The sequence below is a fragment of the Pagrus pagrus genome (genome assembly GCF_965226575.1).
Source record: "Pagrus pagrus genome assembly, chromosome: 3".
Taxonomy (NCBI): Eukaryota; Metazoa; Chordata; class Actinopteri; order Spariformes; family Sparidae; genus Pagrus; species Pagrus pagrus.
Genome location: NC_140187.1, coordinates 12,582,446 through 12,604,535, shown reverse-complemented (window position 1 = coordinate 12,604,535; position 22,090 = coordinate 12,582,446). Strand labels below are relative to the sequence as shown.

The following is a 22,090-nucleotide window of genomic DNA, read 5'->3' as shown; positions in this document are numbered from 1 at the left end:
TATATAGTATATGCATTGTATTGGCTTAAGTTTTTATTCTGGGTAAATCTGTAATATCCAGGCTCAGTTCACATTTGTCCAAGACGCCATTCTGGTCCTCTCCGTCCCAGAATTGTCTCTCCGCATCATCGATATGGTTTCCCACATCGTAACTGTTTCTCTCATTGTCCCCTGAAGGAGATTCTTGGATGAGATTTCCTCCCAGCTCCTCCGCTGCCCCTGAAAAACTCAGATGTACTTCTTCCACATGACCATCGCCTGCCTCTTTGTCCTCCTCCTCCTCTTCCTCCTCCTTGAGGGCTTCTGCAGCTCCATCCAGACTGGAATCGCTGAGGAAGGAGTGCGGGGTTTGGGTATCCTCCATCGACAGAGGGGTCTCGTCAGCGAGGCGGCCCCCGAGATTGTTGCCGGCCCCCGGGGTGAGAGGCATCTCCTCGTGGTCTTGGTCTGGATCCTGGTCTTTGCTGCAGTAAGCGTAGCGGTGGTTCATGTGCTGTGAGTACGAGCCGGAGTGAGAGAAGCGTTTGCCACACTTGTCACATTGGTAGGGTTTCTCTCCAGAGTGCAGCCGGCTGTGTTCAATCAGATGGTGCTTGTGCTTGAAGGCCTTGTTGCAGATCTTGCACTCATGAGGACGCTTGCCTGTAATGAACAGAGAGAAGTTATTATCAATGTACTATAAAAAAAAAAGTACCAGCTTTTTTCTTTCTTTCTTTTTTTTCTAAAAAGACACATTTAAGACATTTAATGTACCTAGTTTACTTTGTCATAGGGGTGGGCAATCTTGAAGGCATCCACAATCACCTTTTATGGCAATCGTAGAGATCGTAATATTTAATGGAGTCGTATGTTTGGGCTGATTGGACAAATTACTTCATGTGGTTGTAAATAATGCAATGTGACTTAGAGCTAACGGTACGGCAGATGAGGACCTTTTGCCAAAAAATAATCTTTCTTGTATTATTCTGATTGAAGGTCGAAAATGGAGAAATTCATTGACAACTCTGGCTACAGTCTATAGTCTGAGAAAAAAAAGTTTGCGGATCCTGATTGTGATTAAATAGATTGTGCTATTATTTTTGTGTCCAGATTGCCCACCCCTACTTTGTCATAAACATTTTTAAAGAAATAGTCAAACACTCGGATAGCTTCACCTCTGTCAAAAGGTGACACAATCCACCTAGCAGCACCTCTAAAGCGCAACAAATAATACCTTGCATCTAATTTGTTCCTACATATTATGCAGATTAAATAAACAAGACACTGAATTTACGAGCTTTAGAGGTATTGGCAATTTTTGTTACCTTTAGATGGACAAGGCTAGCGGTTTCCCCTTGTTTTCATTCTTAATGCTAAGCTAAGCTAACATGGTAGCTTCATAATTACCATGTAAAGTTGTATTGATCTTCTCATCTAACCATCCAAAACTCGAATTACAGTAATTATAGTACAACTCTAGTGGTACACGGAGGAACATTTTTGTGGGGGGAAATGAAATAAGGCAATTTAAAAACATATCACACTATCACAATACTGCAGAATTTCATATTAAAATCCTTATTCTTTAATGTTATTTAAAATAACTTTTTGTCAATATTTTTGCTCTGCATGCTAGGCTACATCGAGCATTCATGTCTCATCCATGATTAGGTTAGTTAGGTTAAACTCAAGCTGTGATGGTAAGCAGAGATAAAAATGAAAGGTTCAGGGTTAACGCTGATCATAATGGTGGTACTTTCAGAGGTACTTTTTTGAGGTGGTACACGACGTTAAAAGTTTGGGAAACACTGAACTATGGGAAATGACACATAATATGATTTTGCAAAATGTGCACAAGCTACACACCTGTGTGCTCGTATTTGTGTCGCAGCAGAGAGCTGCTCTTCTGAAAGGTTTTTTCACAAATGTCACAAGCGTAAAGCCCCTCGTCTGTCTTCTTCAATCTCTTCCTCCCCGGCCCTCCGTCTCCGTCCAGTCCTTCATCCATGAGAGAGAGGTAGTCCAGAGCTCCACGGCTTAACACCTCACCCTACAGAGATGAACAGAACATTTGTAGCGATGCATAACAGTATAAAAAGAGATATTTTTTTTAATGTATTTTTTGCTGATGTGTAATTTTGAGGATGTTCTTTAGTTATACAAATATTAATCTAAAACTGAAAGAGAAGCTTTACTCACCATGAGAGCTTGTCTCTCCTGGTGGATCTTTTTCAGCGTCGCCTCTGCTTCGGCCTCCATCATGTAAGCCATAGGAGAGAGAAACCCAGGGCTGGTAGCTGGTTGGCCAAATGGCATCGGTGTGATGCCATCGTGCCCTGAAAGCCCTAAAGGAGACTGGTTGAAGATAGGAAATCCGTTGTATAAGGCACCTGGGAACACAGGTCCTCCGGCCCCGCCGTAGACTGGGTGGTGTTGAAGGGGTAGATGTGAAGTTGGACTCGGCCTCTTGAGCTGCTGGCTCCCGAGCTCTCTCCTCTCTCCTCTGGCTGAGTTTCCATTTACAGTTTTATTTCTCTCCTCTTGGTCTGAGAGCTGCTTGGGCAGCGAGAGGTCCAGAGGTTCACTCTGTGACCAGGGGCTTCCGGTCTGCTTCTGAGGGGAGGGGAGGTCAGGGGGACAGCTGGTGAGGTCGAGGACTGGAGAACCGAATCCTGAAGAGGAAACTCTCCTTCTGGCTCGAGGTGTTGACAGCTCTGGGGAACGGTTGATTGGTTGACTTGGGCTTCCTTTTTCCTGGCGGGACCAAAAAGCTCGTGTGGGCAAAGCGTCATGGTGGGGTTGCGTGGGAGAAGGCATTGCCACCAAAAGCTGCTGCGGGATGGCATGCCAGCTGGGCTTCTGTAGCGGTGACTTGCTTCCAGAGAGGCCGTTGGTTACTTCAATCGGTTTGCTGTTCTCTGGTTGTAGAGCAGACCTGGGGAAGAATATAGGGGACAAGGGGTGGTCTTTGCTTCGAAGACTCTCAGGCACCTCCACCAACTCTCTGTTCATCTTACAGAGGTACCGCTCATGCTGCAGGAGCACCGCCACATTTGGGAAAAGCTGGAAGCACAAGCGACAAGTCACCCCAAGCACACCTCTCTCCCCTTCGCCTGACCCCCCGGCATCTCTCCTCCTGTCAGGCGAGCCCTTCCTGTCAGACCCTCCTCCGTTGTACATCACCCTTCTATCCTCCACTGCAGCTCTTCCTCCTCCTTCTCTGTCCATCTCCTCGTCTTTCTTCACCTCCCTGTGAAGCATCTCCTGCAGCATCTGCTCAAACTTGGTCCCAGAGTGCAGATAAGGCAGCAGAGTGGTCCCTTTGAGTATGCTGTCCCTCAGAGAGAGCTCTGCTGATGGGTCCCAAAGCCGAGGCAGATCTGAAGCTCTGGGGAAGCCTGTGGGGTTGTGGCTGGGATCCTGCAGTGAAAGCTGGTGAGGATCCTCTGGTACTCGACCAAGAGGTCTGGTATTTTCTTGGGCCTGTGAAGCCATCGGAGAGCCTTTGTCATTACTGTTTCTTCCCCCGCCTGCAGAGGGAGATGTTGGAAATGAGTGGTGGTAGGAGCTTTGGTTATGTCCATTAAATGCACCGCTGGCTCCGCTGGCTCCACTTCCTCCACCATTCAGGCACTTTTTGCTGCTGAGGTGTGAGCTGTAGGAGCCAGAGTGAGAGAAACGCTTCTTGCAGTTGGAGCACTCATACGGTTTCTCACCTTAAGGACAACACACAGACAGAAATAGGTTTAAAATACCTTCAATTCGGGTGTGATCCTTCCACATTTTTCATAATTCTCTTTTACTGTCATGAATTATTTTAACTTGTTTCCTGTCAACACATCAAATTAGGTATAATTTCATGCCACATGATAAGTGAGGGTTACAGATACAGTGGAAACAATTGCAAATTGATGGGTGAGTACGACTGTTTTGATGTTATTTTGTCTCACCGCTGTGGATGCGGAGATGCTCTTTGAGGTGGTGTTTATACTTGAAAGCTTTCCCACACTGCAGACATTTGAACTTCCTGGTCTCCATGGCTTGATCCAAAGTGATGGCATTCTAGGACCATGAGACATTTTTAATAGTTTTATAACACAACACATTTAGAGAGGAATTTCAAGTACGAGTGTCAGTTTTACCATCACAAAGTTACAAATAAATAACGTTGATTGCAGTTGTAAACGTTTGCCACCGTCTGTTTGTGTCTCACCTTGTCCTGCATGTGGTTGTGAAGTGCCAAGTGTCGCTCCATTTGTGCTCGAAGTGTGGCAGTGTATCCGCAGAGTGGACAGACCATGTGGCCCCCCTCCCTCTCCTGACAGTACTTAATGTGGTCCCTTAAAGAAGCTCCTCGCTGATACATCCTGTGGCAGAAAGGACAGGCCTGCTGGGTCCTTCCTGCATCTGGAGTCCAGAGAGAGGAGACATTTTAAACAGACCGCGGAAACAATCATTAAATCCATCCATCCAGATTTGTTAAAATCACTTTACTGTTACCAGCTGCAGCTTTAGAGTGATACTTACACAGAAATGCATCAATGATTTTCATCCAATGATATAATATATATTATTCTGAAATGTACTTGTGCTTTTGGCATATTTTTATTCTCATACTTTTGTACCTAAGTAACATTTTGAAGGCCGGATTTTTACTTGTAAGAGTATTTCTACACTGTTGCATCACTAATTTTAGTTAAGTAAATGATTTGAATCCTTCTTTCACCACTGACAGAATAAAGACGTGTATTTTCATTCCCTCAGACTCACAGATCAGAGTACAATTTGAGCAAAACTGAAGAACATAACTTTCCTGAAAATACTGAAATATGATCATGTTGTTTAATAATTGTATTTGCGTTGAATTAGTTATTTTGTTGAAATCCAATGTTTTTATTTGATTGATTAAACTTCTACTCTTATATGTTTGTATAGTGACTATTGAACTATGAGACAACCATTGATATAAACCTGACATAGTCTAAATAAAATGTCAAACAAGCAGAATATTTAACTTGTAAGACAAGATTGTCCTGTTGCATGCATGAATTGCTACGATGTGTAAATGAGTTGCTTTTGAACCCCCGCTATTAGTGGTCGATAAGCTGATACATGTTTTCCTTTTCATTTTCTCAGAATGACGTTAGCAAAGAACAATCTGATATATATCACTGATATTTACTGTCCGCCCACAGGCAGCGGTTCATGAGAACTAAGAAGACATTTTGTTGGCCTGGTTGAAGAGTCAGTTTAGCGTTGTTTTTTAATTTCATAACATTGCAGTTGTTCTCCTCGTTAGCGTACCTGCTCCGTCAGGTGAGCGGTGCTGAGCTCCTGGTGACCAGATGGCAGGTGGCAGCTCATCGTGCCTGCTGCTTGGGTGGTACATTGCCGCTTTGCCATTGTGGTTCAGATGGTCCAAGAGACTTGCTGAGGTAGAGGCCTTCCTCAAGTGGGCCAGAAATTCATAATGGGCCAGGTCCTCAAAGGCATTCTGGGTGTCTGAGTTCTTATCTGGGAACAGAAAAAAACACGAGGAACTGAAACATCCATATATTTAATCTAAAGAACAATGAGTGTTGTTGAGCTGTGTCAGGCATTTTTGTAAAATGTCCTACATAATTCTGACTCATGCACACACTCAGCCTTCTTAGTGACATTTGCAAGAAAATATTATTGCTACAAGTTTTTTTTCCCCTGTGGGCTAATGGGCTACATGCCTAACTGAAATAAAATTGTGGCCAAGAAGCACAACTGTAACTGTTTGTAAGTGTGTGTCTCTGTCCATGATTAAATTTACTGTTATATGATCTATCTTAACAGTAAATATGCTGATTACTTCCTTCATTAATCATCTAGCTCACATGAAGTCAGAAAATTTTGTAAAGTACAGTACAGTAAATGAAGTTTCCCACAGCACAAAGAGACGTCTTCAAAGTACATTTACAATGATAGAAAACCACAAAATACTCACATTTCATTTTATGAAAAAATGATCTAAGCAATTAATCGGTTTTCTGTCAATTGACTAAATGATTAACTGACTAATAATGATGCATTTGTGTGTGTACGTAAATCTTGTGAAAGTGCACGAGGGATGCGTTTTTTTTCGAGCTGATCCCTTTGCAAGATTGTTTTAAAGTCAAGTTGCAAAAAAAAAATCTCACTTTTTTTTGCAGCATATAAGTCATATTATGACAATAAATACAGGATGGACAACAAAAACAAGGTAAGAAAAGTGTCACTTGCTGCGCAAAAGTTTATAAACAATATCCAGTTATTATGCAGATTGATATATGGCATTGCTACATGACCTCTCCTGAACTGGTTTATCTAAAATCTTTTTGAGTTTAACATTTTTAAAGCTGGTGAGCAGTCTGGTACATGGGTGCATCACTGTGGTTGAACCACTGTTTTCGTGTACTGTCTGTGCTAAATCAGATTCTTGAAAGACGGTTTGCTGTCATGAATTCATGAGTAAATGTGTGTTTGCAGAGGAGGTGGGAATCAACTGTAAAGTGACACTGCACAACTGAGTCTAATGGGACTAAATTGTTTACTTGAAGACTGTCAGATAGAACAACAGATCCAGGGAACAAGTTGGCCACATATGAAACTACATTTTAAGAATTCCTTCTCATTCGTGTCTGTGAGTGCAGCGACAGGCCGGCACAGAGGGAGAAAGCCAAGAGAAGAAGAGAGGGCGCCTCCTATCACGAATCAAGCCAGTCAGCTCACAGCGACTTTGAGGAAGATTTTTCAAATGTTTGCAGATGTTGGCATATTTTGAGCTGTTTTTTTATGTGGCGAAGGGAAGAGCCTGTGCGGTTGAGTGTTGTAAAAACTCAGCTTTGCCTTCAACAGGCAAGGCCAAATCACACGAGGCGAGGGAGCTAAGTGATTGTTAGTAGGCAAGCCGCGTGAGCCTTTGATCTCTCCTAAATAAAAGGGAAAGCCTCACGTCGTGCAGTGCTGATTTCAGTACCGTAACGTCACCTCTTTGATGCATGGAAATATTGTGACATTGTGTGGGATGAGTTCTTTTGTCATGCTTTCAGAAGGCTGCCTTTTCAAAGAGAAGAGTGAAAAAAGGAACAGCTTGTAGGGAAGGCATGGTTTCACAAGGAGCTGATATGAAGGTGTATCTACAGGGCTCTGAGCAGCATCATGAGACCGGGGGTGTCTTGCATCAGAAAAACACTGTAAACTTGTTTACACATACAGTAGTAGTATTCATACTGTACATATATTACATAGCTTTGCAACTCTCTTGGCCTCAATTCTGCAGAAACATATTCATGGATATTTTATAGTTTAGCGCTTAAATTAAAACACCAAAAGGTTGACAAGACAGCTCTGTGCTGAAGCTTATAACTTACAGTACATCCTCAGTGGTTCCTGATCTCCCTCCCTGTCAGCGGCAGAAGCGCCGGTGGCGTCCTCTGCGACCTCCGGCTCCACCTGCCCCCAGTAGTTCCTGCTGCCAGGGCTGAGGCTGTGCGGCCGCGTGGAGCGAGCAGGGCTGCCAGGCTCCTCCGTCCCCTCGCTGGGTGTCAGGCTCGTCTTGTCCAGGCTCTCCTGGCAGTCCTGGGGCTCCAGGCTCCACAGGCCGACCTCATCCTCCCCCTCTGATCCCATTGAACTGACTTGCTCAGCATCCACTGTGAGAAGAAAAAGAAAAGAGAAAATTTATGAGGGAGACAAAAGACACTGGCTCAGGCTGACGGGTTTAAATGCTCATTAGGGACGTCTGATTTTGCAGAACTATGCATTGTATTTTTAAGCATGTTAAAAATCAAATACCTTGAATGCAATTCTTAGGTCTACACTGAATGAGATTCAGATTATTATTTTGTGTCCGAATATGTTTTTACTATTTTTATACATGTGTTTCTTATTAGTTCAGATGGCATTTAAGTGGTTGAGCTGTCGATTATGATCAAAACAAACCAGAGACAATTCTGCATCACGAAACAGAGTAGAGGGAAAACCCAACCAGACATTAAAAAATGTTTTGTAAATTCTGAACTATATCTTAGACGTTTTTTTGACTGTATTATTATTTGCTTTAGTTTTTCTATTATATTTCTGTATTGAAGACAAATGAAACTGTCATCAACTGAAGCTGTTTGATGTGCTGAATATTTTTATGGCTTTGAGTGGATCAATACAGGCAGACTCAGCATGCAACATACACATTTGTTTAAAGGAGATCCAGAATATTTAACTGGGCTTTCTTCTTTTACGATATAAAACTTCAGACACAGAAATATTAAGTATTAATAGTCATTTCTGATCAATGTCGGTGTAATTTCTAGAGAGATGGTTTTAATCTGACAGTACTGAGAGTGAAACTTGGTTTTCATCTGTAAAATGAAAATACAATATTGATCCAATTAAATAAAAATATATGTATTTAATTATAGTCATGACTAAAACAAGCACATTTTCTTACTTGGTTCTTAAGCCTAAATCTAATAAATAACAGACTGTTTAATATTGTTATCAATTATTGTAATTATGCAGTTCTAAAAATAGCGAACAAGAGGATTTGCCATTTTAATCCTTTAAAATTGTCTTCAAATGTTTAATATAGCAAAACTTTTTCACACATGTGGATTGAAAAGTATGTAGCAGAAGACCGAGGGTCAACAAAATCAGAACAAAACAATCCTGCACACTGTCCTCTTCACTTGTAATCAGGAAAAATGTTTAATGAAAAAAATAACAATCTTTTGGTTCACAGACCTTCTTCAGGTTATTTTTAATTTTTAAAAATAACGTGCTGATGGTCTGTTTTTTTTTTTTTTAAATTAAAAATAACCTCATGAAGGTAACCTAATGGACTGTACAGAACATTGTTATTAAAAATGTCCTGATTGCAAGTGAAGAGGACATTTTTTGTTCTGAGTTTATTGAACTTTTACAGTTTATACGTGTAATTGCTCTAACAGAACAAAATCGACGCGACTGTAGAAAAATCTGTTTTACCGTCTAAATTCACATGCACGGTATGTGACTTGTGATGTAGAAGGGATACAGAGCAGCAGTAAGAAGAAAAGATAAATAACATATTGTAATTTTAAAGTGTACCCTCTGTGCCCAGACTGCAGCAGAACTGGAAAGGCGCATTACTTTTTCCCATGGCAGAGACAATAAATGACAATCACAAACACATGCCTGGGATTTCAGCTGTTGGCTCTCATTTCCAAAGGCTTTTTTTGAGGACTCTCTGTTTCTCTCTCGCTGATTGGCAATATCTAATCACGAGCAAATAATGACCATTTAAGAACACAAATAGACTCCTTGCCAGCGCCTTTGAAATATATCATCAGAGAAAGCCAACCCATTGTCAAGAGGGGAACATTGACTGTGCCAACACGCAGAGGACCAATTCTTCTTTTTGTGTTGTGAAAACAAACGTTTCTGATCAGTATATGATGAAGCTCACAGCAAAATATCATCATGCTTCTTATTAGTTTTAAATAATAGTTCCCCTTTGGCCGTGCGAGTCTTGTGCCTCTTTTCATCAGATCGGAGTGCAAATAAGGTTTCACAGCTCTTTAAATTTTTACCAAACACAAACAAAGTTTATTCATTAAACTGTCAAAACAACTCTCAGTCACCCTTGAAAGACTTTTTATTTTTGTTTGAGCCGTTCCAAATGCACCCTTACTGGCTGGTGAGCACGATAATTGATGAGCTTTCAGCTCGTCTACACATTCAGTTACGCCCCACAGCTCGCAGTGACAAAGCCCGGAGACAGAAGACATTTTAGCAAATCTACCTCGGTGACTTTACATCGAGAAGATGCAAACACACACAGATAACAAACACACACACACACACACACACACACACACACACACACACACACACACACTCACTCCGTTACTGAAAGACCAGAAGAAAATAAGTGGGGGGGCAGTGCTGCATAGGGGCTGGCCCGCAAACACAAACACAAACCTAAAATATATCCCTCTGAGGACCTTATTAGCTAATCTCGATATTTCACACCTACACGTGTATCTGTATGTGTCAGCAAGTTGTGTGTCATGCCTCTGCTCCATTTCACCAAAACTCTGATTCACAGAGGCTAGTCATCCAGGCCTCTGCTCCATACAGCGCTGCTCTGCTAACATGGGGCGGAATGACTTGCTCTTCTTATGGGGGGTTAAATTGGTCATCAAATGAGCTTCCCCACAGCAGACAGCTATGAAGTTATATGATGTAGTTGAGGTCGACCTATCAGCCCTGCAGGAGTTTCCTGGGATGATAGGGACATACCGCTGGGCCCGAAAACAGCAAAAATCTGGTCCGGATTAGCATCAAATTGGCTCTAATTTTCCCTCCCATGACAGTGAGTGACACTGAGCCTATATGCGCTGTCATTAAAGCCGAATGGCTTTCATTATCAAGCCTGCTGATTTATTTATTCGGATGGCGACTGCATCCTTCAAATGGGCCTTCTTTTGCTGGAGCAGGACAGCTAAACCTTTGAACAGCGCAGGAGGTTTGGGATTGCCTGGAAATAGAGATCTTATGTCAAGGTACAAAGGAGTTTAAGAGCGATGAATTCGTGCAATGTGCGAGAGTTTTAAGAATGTGTAATTTGTTGGAACAAAATAACACACAGCTCGGCACAGTAGAAAACAGTCCACCGCTATTGTGCATGCACTGTAGTGTGTGTGGGAAGAACGTGACTCATATCCAGAGAGTGCTAACTGAACTGTGCTGCATCATGCTTGACAATGTCGATCACTGTCTTTTGGGGACTGTTTCTGATGGTTTGACAACAACAGTGTGTTCAGATCAAAAGCTGCAGAACTATTTTAATCTGTGTGTCGCTTTCCCTGCCTGACAGTGACTGAATATCTGAGAGATTGACGGACTGCCTGCCATCTGAAGCCTAAAAAATGGTTTCTACAGCCAGCCAGACTTGGACGCCCGAATACATTCATGAGCACACATGTGTGTCACAAAGAAACATAGTTTCTACACAGCCACATTAAAATGCAAACCACACAAACACACACACAAAAAAACGTCAGATAAGATAACGGGGAAAATCGTCTCAATACATCGTTTTCACCGTCTCACAACAGCACAGAGTCCGTTTCAGTGCTTTTGTAATTCTGCACTGTTTATATCCCAGAGGGCATGTACTGTATAGCAACACGCTAGGCTGCAGTTTATTTTACGATGCACACATGTGAGCTGGTATTGACTGAGTAATTATGTGGCTAAAGGGTAAGCACGCAATAACTACCTAGAAATTACCTTGTTTGTTGCTTTTGGTTTTTAATGGCAACAAACAAGGCCAGGCCCAATTTACCGCACAGTGTAATCCTTACCGTTCTGTTGATCTTTACAATTTAAGATTGTTACAAAAAAGCCAGAATAAAAATTGTAGTATCATCAGCGCCATTTAATAGATTTTCATTCTTCACGTGAGATAACAACAGCCCAAGAAATAACTTCTTATGCAAATATCAGTTTAAAGATATTTTGGTAACACCCAAACTGAGCATAGACACATTTCTGAATTATTAAAAACTGAATTAAATGTTTTTGTGATATACCCCAAACACACACACTACATGTATACCATTAAACTTGCCTTTAAATTTAGGTGGTAAATTAACTGAAGTACAGCGCATATATTTAGTTTAGATTTGGAAGGTAAATACATTTTCCATTTTTCTGTGTCTTCACTTTTTAAAGTGTTATGTCAAATCCATTTTTAAACTGATACGTCAGTCAAGAGTCCTTTAACTAACCAGAATAAATGAGCTCCACATTGCTCTTCAGATGCCATATTGCACTAACCTCTGACACATTTTATAAAGTACAAAATGTAGGCGGTGAAACTGTCAGAAACAAGTCAGACACTGAATACACTGAGGCATAAATAAAAATCTGATCCATCATATTTTTGACACAGAACTCAGTCTGATATCTAAAATATGTTTAAAACATTAGTTTAAATTATTTGGTTTGAGTTAATATCTGAAATAATGCTTCTTCCACGCTGTTAAAATGGTGATAGTTTCACAGGTGACTGTTTAAAGAGCAACACTTGCTATTTTGAACTCAATAAATTACCACATGAGGGTCATGGACACCCACACGCTAAACAAAAAGCAAGCACAGGAAGATGTGTGTATTGTCATTTTACAGTACCTATGTGAGCAGTTCAGAGACGAGGCGAGTCCATATTCATCTGCAGAGCGTACTCATGTTGACAACGATGACCTCTCTTAAAATATATCGCAGAAATCAAACTTGCCATTTAAAAAAAAAAATCTCACATGGCAGCTTTCCTATTCATACCTACTGTCTGACATTCGTACGATGAGTCAGAGTAGGACCGCAACTCAGAGCAAACACCTCCCACCTGATCTCCTTCATCTTAGCAGCGACTCACTCTCTGTGTGTCGCAGGGTGATAGTTCCTCCTGACTTCGGCACCTACAGACCTGTTCGGTTTGGTTTGACTGGCCCTAACAACACTGAGAGGGAAATCACACTGATGACCGCGTGCCAAACGCATTTTATCTACCTGTGTTTTTGCACATGCACCAAATACACGCTTGCTCACTGGACATTTTCTACAACAAAAAAAATAAAATAGTTTTTGACACAAAAAGATATAATTTCAAAATGTTGAAGAGTGTCTGACACCGGTAATATTCATTTACTTTACTCGGTGCTGCATTTCCCTCTCGGTGCTTGCCGCATTTTGGAATGCTACTTTTAATTTCAATGCATTCAAATGTTTTACAGATTATATCATGAATGCTGACGGCAAATTGAGGATTAAATGCTCTAAATTACATGTTAACCAATCGGAATGGTGGTAATGTGATGTTTTGCTGCACTTTTATTGCATTGCTGTGGCCAGAGAAAAGGAAGTGCAAACATTCTTGTCTAATGATGGTGAAAATAACCACAAACACATTGATATGAAAGCCTAAGTCTCACAGTCAAATTTTAGTTCAAGTGATTACAGTCATGTCTTAGCTGGTTCACAGCGAGCCACACACATAAAAAAAAAAAAAAAAAGTCTCCAAATGGCTGTTGGCAAGAATAAATGAGACTGAAACTGTGACACTGCGATGGGGATTGTAAAGGTCATATTAGTGTGACGGAAGAGATGCTTAAATGTGATGTGTGGTGCAATATGTGATTTTGCATTTTGCAATGTGTTTGGTACACAGCGCTGTGGTGTGCATGTCAGAGAAAGGGGGTGACGAGAGTGAGACAGAGACACTGGTGCATGAAGAATACAGCACAGTGCATGGACAGAACAAGACATGGAGAAAGAGAGCGATAAAAGTAAAGATGGTGGAGTGAGGAATTACAGAAGAAACTGTGAGCGATAAAAGACAGAAAGAGAGAGAGGGAGAGAGAGAGAGAGAGAGAGAGAGAGAAAGAGAGAGAGAGAGAGAGAGAGAGAGAAAGTGACAGTGTCAAACTGTCCCTGACACAAATCCTCCAACTGATGTCGAACTGTGAAAAACACTACTGAGGGAAATTCCCTCAACGAACGCACACACACACACACACACACACACACACATACACAGAGAGACATAAAATAGGGTATAAAGAAATTAGAAAAAACAAACAAACACGACTTGCATCGTGGGAACAAATGGGGAGAAAGACCGATGTGCTGCTGCAGAGGACACAGTATGATCAAACACAACAAAGACAGACATGACAATAACTGCATGTGTGTGTGTGTGTGGGTGTGTGTGTGCGTGTGTGTGTTTGTGTGTGGACGCGAGGCTCCATGAATATCTGAATTGCAGAGATAGAAAAGTTCAAGCCCAGTCACGGCTCTGTGCCTTCAGATGTCCCACTCATTAGGAGACACCACCCTGTCAGAGCATTTACACCACCACCACCACAGAATGCGCAGCGGAGGACCAACATCTGCACTTTGAACGACGCAGAGGCACACACAACAATCAAGATCAAGAAAATAAAACAACAAGCTAATTTCCTCGTATTGATTAAGACTCTGCAAAGACAGAAGCACAACAGCAGTGCAATTCTGCACACTGAGCAGTGGTCTTTAAATTGGCAACAAACGGCATATTGAAACTATTTTGCCTTTGTTCAGTGTGGTTTTTAATGATCCTGTTCACTTAGGGCCCTTGTGACACAAAAACAGAATCCCCTTTGGCATTTTATTAGCTTCAAAGCCACTGAGCCATTCACAGATAACACTCACAAAGTTGATTTGTCAACGAGTTGCGCTTTTAGTGTGACTGTGCGCTGGTGTTAGTTTCATTATTCACATATGAGTTCTCAGTACGATTTCAGGGGAGGCTCGGCGAATCAAAGAACAGCCCTGAGTTTAACGTGCTGTGGTGTTGTGTATAGCTGCTATGGCCGCCCAGAAAAAAGGCCCAGACATCTGAAAATCGATTGAGATCAGCAGCACTGATCTGTTGTTCTCTATCTACATGTCACATCACTGCACAAAACAGTGAACCACATCTGCTTACTGGAAACCTGCTTGCATGTGACTTCAAACACAGACTGGTTCAACAGACAGCAAGTAAGCAGAATTAATGTAATGCAAAACCACCAAACAAATAGTTAAAAGCTCTAACTTACTGTGTGGCTGCAGCACAAGCTAATTTACCTCATGATGAAACTGAGAGGGTAACAACTTTGCTGCTATTTTTTTTTATCATCCACCTTCAGTACTGTTTTTTTCTTCTTTACATCTGATAGGTCTAATCTCCTCCTACTCATGTTTGCACTTTGCCCATGCGTACTGCACGTCTTTCATTGCTCTCCATATACATCAGAACACGTGTGAATTCACCTTTATCCAGCTTAACGGCTTTAATTGCCAAACGTGCAAATTCCGAATGCAAAGCACAAACATGACACCACGGACTTTCATTAAACTTGCGCTCAAACAGCGTTTTCTGTGCTACCGTGTCTGCATGCGCTGATGCATTTCAGAGAAAGACAGAAAGGGACAAATAGGTGTAGTGAGAGTAAACATGTACAGGAAAGAGTCCCAAATAACTTGTGGCCTAGACCAGTAATCACACCACAAAGGTGCATATATGTTCATGCTGTTGAAAGGGTGAGAAAACTGTGACTCATGTGAAGGTGCAGCACACTGAACTAACACTGATGGAGAGGCAGTGCGAAGAAGAGAGAGAGAGTAACACACACAGGGTATACTTTCATCCCCTCTTGTAGATTCCCACTCGAGCTATGTATTCTTAGATTGCGGTGAGTGAACTCCAGACATATATGAGATATTTTTGTAGCCTATAATGATGTTAACTTTTACAGAGTTGATAGCTGCTTCCACTTCAAAATTAATAGCTCTACATTTCTCACAGGTAGGGATTAAAGAGGCAGTGATGCTTGTTGCTAGATAATTAGCTTATCTTTTGGTGTGTCATTATGATAACTGTTATCTTCCATAATGGATAATGTGGCCTGTTTTCACATGGTGTGCTTTTTTTAAAGTGCAGCATCTGAGCTATAGGAGGTGCCCAAAACAAACCACAGAGGGTTAAAAATGGATGAGCACCTCAGTCAAATTTTTCTATGGATTCTTTTCCATGTTGTTGTTTTTTTTTTTTTTTACCACCGATGCTTAAAAAAGTGAGTAGGAAAACGAAAATGAATAGAGATCACAGATCATATTTCAACATTTTGTCTATGACACAAGTGCTTTCCTGTGCTCTGTCTGTTGTGGTTTCCCTTTTGTAAGAGACAAAAATGATCACCAAAAACGACTACAACAATAGACTTACTGCCCTGATCCTAACACCTACCATGTTAGCTGTTTACCAAACAGTAACATCAACAGTCATCAATTCGCATGCAAAAAAATTGCAGCAATCAGTTTTTCTTTTCGCAGAAATGACACAAGGTGTGAGTGAAGAGGTGTGCAAAGAGCTTTTGTGGTTGTCTGTGTTCTTCCTCTGGAGGTTTCCTGTATGCTGCTGCCTACATGTTTGCCACCATGTTTACCTGTCCTGTCGACCACCACAGTGACATTTGTCAAAAGACAACTACCTTGTATGACAGCGACCTTTACCTTCAAAGCCTGTCTGCATTTGTGCCATTTTTTTTTTAAACTTTGTTGGATGCTTTGATAAGTAAGAGAGTATTCTCTATGGTAACGCCGTAGAGAGAAGATTTTTTTTTAAATTTGTCTACCAGTTCTGTTCTAAGGGAAAAGCAGTTTTAAATGTATAAAAAACACCAATAAATAACTATATTTTTTTTGGATTCTACAAACTGCATCAGCTAAGAATGGTCATGCTTGCACATCTTTTTTTAATAGTGCTTGTTTTGTCGAGATACCGCAAAAAATTATAGATATAATATGCAATTCCACATTTAATGTCTCAAAACAACTAGTTCTTGGTTGTAAATTTTCTAAATGTTTCCAATAATGTTCAAATGCAGAGAAATCTGTCATTTTATTCAAGAAACAGTGCATTTGCGGGTAGAGCCAGAGTGAGAAAAGAAGTAGGCAGACGTGAGTAAACATAACAAATTTTAAACTTCACCTCGTCCTTTAGCATTTCTGAGTAACATAAATAGATTTCCATCAGCCATGAAGACAAAAAAATCCCATGATCCCACACTGCTCACATCTTTTGTTTTGTTTTGATTGAGAGAACGCAAAAATCACACCGTCTGCATTGAACTTGTTTAGGCTAGTTTTTGAATTTGAATTGAGTTGTTCTCTCAGCAATTTAACATCCAGAACAATCACACCGTTCACTACAATTGTGATGACTTACAGCCTCCGATCTCATTCATTGTCTCATTCTCACTTCCTCATTAAATATCTGTCATAAAATCTCACACAGACTACAATTTCCACTGACCTATTAAAGTTAAACGGAGTTGATATCATTCTGGACTTCCCTACAATGTCATGTCGAATTGTGTCATTATTGTGTCATTTGACTCATTTACCATGTCAATGACTCACCAGCAGTGACTAACAGACTTTTCTATTGTATCTGCAGTATACTGTGTGTGAGAGCTCATAACCATGTTTGAGCTCTGTGTCAGTACACCGTAAGCCTCTGTGTGTGCATCTGCTGCACTGGAAGTAGGGTGATGTTGATGAGAAAAGGTTAACCGGGTTAAAGGAACACGTTATTTCGAGCTGGCCCTCTGCCGCCTCCTCCTGTGGCCCGCGCTGGTTTTCCGTGTAGCGAGGGATCGGTGCTGGAATGCAGTAACGGTCACAGAGGGACCCACGCGCTCACCACACTGTGAATCAAAAACCAAACTCCACTTCATTAGGCTCCTGTCATTGCAAAGACTCTCACACCACTCTATAAATACCCCTGTCTCCCCCCTCCAAATTTGTTTTCCCTCTTTTTTCTTTACACATGAAAATGCTCGGGGACCGTTCCAGCTGTCTGATGTGGCTCTTTATTTTGTACGTTGGCGCAAGAAACCACACAATAGTGGCTCCTTTTGAATATTAAAACATTCTCTGACGGAGCACAAAGGTTCTTAACTTTTTTAATAGGGGTGCACGCTAAATAAAAACTTCTCTTTGAGCTTAACAGCTATACAATGTGGGATCTGGTTAGTTCGACTCGAGCTGCAACTTTCAGTTACTACGGGAGATTTGTTTTGAGGGTGAAACAAATATGTCTGGTATCCCACTGACTTTGTCTACATCTGTATATAAGGTCTGTTAGAGGTGTTTTGCAATATGTGGTGTTCTTGAAAAGAACAATTTAATGTATTAAAGCCCAAAATGTCTTCATCTAACCACTCAAAGCAGATTTAAAACACAAAGAAGTAAGAATTTGGAGAAAGCCACATTATAAAAGATCAGAGCAGACCATATGAAGGTATTACAGCAACATCAATTCAACTATTATTACAGCTCTCACTGCCGCTACAACTGACAATAATAATATTTTGCTCTGTTATTCCTCTACACTTTAACCACCAAAAGAAAAAAATAAAAGTCCTGACAGCAAAGAATAGACGAGAACAGACTGCTCTTGGACTCAAAAGTCATTCAGTAAAATTAGAAAGTTTAAAATGAGACTGTATCTAAATATACTTTGCCTTATAATGATAAATGGCCTAATAGATGCAGCCTGACAGTCAGTTCCTGCTTGGTTAACATACAGACGGGGCGCCATCCTCTGGCGCACATTGACATTACATCCTCCAGCCGAGAGATGATGATACTCTGAAACATTTCATGTGACCACATGTGACCTCCATGGCTTTGAAACATAGAAGACATGCCTTTCTAATGTGTCACTCTGCTTTTATTTTCTTTGTCTTTGTCTCAGTTGTTCCTCACATGTCTGCAAACACTATCTGGTCTCTTCTCTCCGTCCCTGACTCTCTGTCTCTTTTATTTCGTCACTTTTTCTGCCCTTTAAGCACGCACATAAAGAAACACGGGGCAGCAAAATGAGGAACACACACACACACACACACACACACACACACACACACACACACACACACACAAGCTATTAAACTGGTCTTTTTGTGGTTAAGCAGTTCTGATTAGAGAGATGTATGAGTCATATTGCATATTAATTTGCACACATCCTTACGCTTGTAAGTTACAGCTTGATGTACTTGTGTGTGTGTGTGAGAGAGAGGGAACGTGTGTGCTGTGCATGTGAAGCCCGAACCAACGCCTTGAAAAAGAAACTAATTAAAGTCATGGAGAAAAATGCAATGGCAGCAGAACCGCACAAGAGAGTGTGTGCATGTCATTACTGACCTGGAGAAAAAAAAATGATGGCAAGAAGAGAGAGAAAGAGAGAGGGAGAACAAAAACCTCAACCAACGAAATAATGTATATAAAAAAAGACTCGACAAGAAGAAAGGTTTAAAAAGCAAACTTCGGGAGTTTAAGAGGATCTTTGATGTGTATCAGAAGAGGAAAGCAGCCTTGCGACTGGGACGACAGTAATTTTAAGTCGAAGCAGAAGGCTGGCTGGCTGGCTGACTGGCTGCCTGGCTGACTGACTGTGGGCTTTGATGGCGCTGGCTGTTTGAAGTGGTTTTCGGGGGATGGGAGCAGCGTGTGGTGTCAGTGGGACAGGGGAGGCGCTCAGGGAGGGGGGGTGGGGGGCATGATGGCGACAGTGCAGGGCTTGGGGAACCCGGGGCTGGGAGGAGGAGTGGAGGATGGATAGATGGAAGGAGAGGGGAAGAAAGTAGGAGAAGGAGTGGATAAAAATGTAAGAAAGGGTCAAAAGGGATAGAGGGTGGGGGAGTTGAGATACAAGGAGATAAAGAGGAATCAAAGGGGTGATAAAGAAAGAAGAAAAAGAGACTCACACATAAGAAAGGCAACAGATGACAGTCAAATAAAAGCCGCAAATCTGAGAAAAATGTGACAATGAAGTAAATTAAGTCAACCTTCCAGAGCCCCGTCCCAATATCAGGCCTGGACACATTCACACCTACCCATTACTTGTATCATTTAGATGACGTTACCTCCCTCTGATATGCTGCCAGGCAGCTTTATGACTTACTTCCCCCTCCATCCCTCCTGCAATGCTGGACACATGCACCATATAATCATAACTGCACTGTTTCGCTGAGGTACCCAAGTTGACCGCACTGCCGAGAAAGGAAAAATAAATCGATTCTGTACAACTTCAGAATGTTTTTGTTCTCCTAAGCTATTCATTTTCATTAGTGGCTGATCTTTGTAGTTAAAAACCCTCTCTGGTCTCTGGTCTTGTCATTTTGCAACACCATCACACACATCATAACCTGTCAAGAACCATGAGAAATTCTATAACAACGATGAGATAAGACTATCTACTAGATTGTTAGAAGGTGATAAATGACAGAGTGGACCAGTGCTTACTGATTAACTTTGTTGCTTCCTTTCTCGCACAAAATATTTCCGGTGCATGGATCCTGTTCCTTATCATACCTGAGCTTTAAGCGATTAATGTCAGTGACCTAATAGTTCATGCTGCAATATCTTTGCAAAGTGTGTTGAGACCTGAAAACAACCTTTAAAAGCATAAACCACCAGCTGCGGGTTTTTTTTGTAAGTATGCAATGCAGACAGAACGATTGACTGAATGAAAGAACTAAATTATTGCCTGTGAGGCAGCATCTGCAGAGGCCATCTGCCTCTTAACGTGTCTGGTGGAGACAAAGTGGAAATGTGTTAAAGTGAGATGTTGCTAGCAAAATAAAGAGTGAGGGAGTGAGAGGGAGGGAGTCAGATAGATAGTGTGATAGTAAAATTTAAGAATTTAAGACCAAAAGCCTTGACCGTTACAGGTGGGCCTAGAAATCAGTGAAGCGTGTTCGCTTCATGATGGAATGTGTTTACTCCCTCCCAGGTAATATGCGTGTGTGCAGTATCTGTGTGTGTGTGGGATGTACAGGTCGGATAAAGGTGGTGGTGCCAGGTGATCACAGGTACAAGGAGAAGAGTGAGAGTCAGCTGGCTGACCTCTCCCATCGTGCCTTTCTTATAGGTAGTCCAAGTTTTGTTTTTTCTCTCACCTGGGCTGATAGAAGTACCAACACTTTTGCAGATAATCTATGATGGTGGACATTATATATCAAAAGATATACATTTGTTGTTTTTATCACTCTGTTCATGCATAGTGGAGATGCCTTTAATGTCTGTAGTTGTTCCAGTGTGTAGGCTTGAGAGTAACATTTCATTTTACAGGTCTGCAAATTTTATGGGAAGTAAAAGCGGTGTTAATTGCCAAGTTACATATTTAAAATGTGTTTGAAATTACCCCCCAATTAACAAATTACCACAATTAACTCAAGATTGATTGAAAATCGCCCCAATGACTTAGTGACCTGCTGAGGGAATGTTAAGACAGAAACTAGTCTGAGGTTGAGCAGAAACAACTCACTTAATTTTAGTGGCCTGCTGAAGGGGAAGTTACAGAGGAACTAGTTGGAAGTTTCCTGGAAATGTATTAAAGAAATTACCAGCTATGTATAAACTGCTTATTGGAAAATAGAAGATTGCTGGGGCAATTTTCAATAAATATTGAGGTAATTATTGTGGTAATTTCGGGGTAATTTCAAATACTTTGCTTGGTAATTACCGCCTACTTACCATGAAATTTCCAGACATGTAAAATTAAGTGTTATTGGATTTAGTGGTGAAGTTGCAGATTGAAATGCCACTTGCCTTATCCTCCACTGCAGTGGCTCATTCTCAGGTAATGAAAACACGATTCTTAGTTTCAGGTGACCAGTGTTGGGGTAATGCAGTTAGTAAGTCCATGAAAAACGCAATACTTAGATAACTTTTTTGTTGGGACGAGTAACGTAACAGGCTAGTATCACAAGTAATCCATTATTTAGTTACATTTTCAAATAAGTAATCCGTAACTGTAAGAATTTCAACATACTTTGCTGTTTCCTCTATCAGTTTCTTTCCTACTTCTTGGCAGGCAGTACACAGCCCCCTCCAGCTGTGTCGGGGCTATGGGTCGTGTCAGTGTGCAGGTACAGGTTTATTCACATGTTCATGTTGTACTGGAGGCTATACGAGCCCGCGTTTGTCTGTTTTCATAGAGGCAGGCACTAAAACTGGAGGCTGAGTCTGGGTCAGGTTCACTGTCCGATCGTTAGCAGCCTAAAGGGTGTGCAGCTGCGACCGGTCAGGTATCCTCAATTTCTGTTTACTTTCATGTACAACCATTTTTATTCGGTTGAAAAAAATTACATGTTGTATGAACAACAAGGTCCCTGTGCCCACTCAACTTTATGTTTTGTAATTTAACATAAAAGGTAAATAGAGCTGAGAAACAGATATTTCATCTGTCATCATAAGCCTGCAGAGTTACAGATTGGGCGACGGGTCGTAGAATATGCTATTCAATTGCAAGGAATCACAAAGGGGTTTTAATCGTAACACAAAAGTACTCTAACAAGTTTCTTTTCTCCGTCGGTTATGCTGTAATGTAACAAGTTACTTTAAAATAGCAGTAATCTTGTAATGTAACAAGTAATGCTACCCAACACTGAAGGTGACTATACAGTAATGAAAACATAATTATGAATACTATATTCTATTTCCGCCTTTAGATCCTCTTATGTCCCCATAA

The 22,090-nt window shown here is 41.2% G+C and overlaps 1 protein-coding gene across 2 annotated transcripts in view; it reads right to left on the bottom strand.

Moving 5' to 3' along the window:
- LOC311255445 (zinc finger E-box-binding homeobox 2) overlaps nt 1–22,090 on the bottom strand; it is a 34,625-nt gene continuing 12,535 nt past the window's right edge. For both annotated transcript variants that reach the window (XM_084349924.1, XM_084349923.1), the window contains exons 2-8: nt 7,359–7,640; nt 5,284–5,493; nt 4,193–4,386; nt 3,930–4,041; nt 2,179–3,695; nt 1,846–2,029; nt 1–642 (exon numbers count right to left, since the gene is read on the bottom strand). In XM_084349924.1, coding sequence (XP_084206050.1) covers nt 26–642; nt 1,846–2,029; nt 2,179–3,695; nt 3,930–4,041; nt 4,193–4,386; nt 5,284–5,493; nt 7,359–7,617 — 3,093 coding nt within the window. In that variant the 5' untranslated portion in view covers nt 7,618–7,640 and the 3' untranslated portion in view covers nt 1–25. The remainder of the gene's footprint in view (nt 643–1,845; nt 2,030–2,178; nt 3,696–3,929; nt 4,042–4,192; nt 4,387–5,283; nt 5,494–7,358; nt 7,641–22,090) is intronic.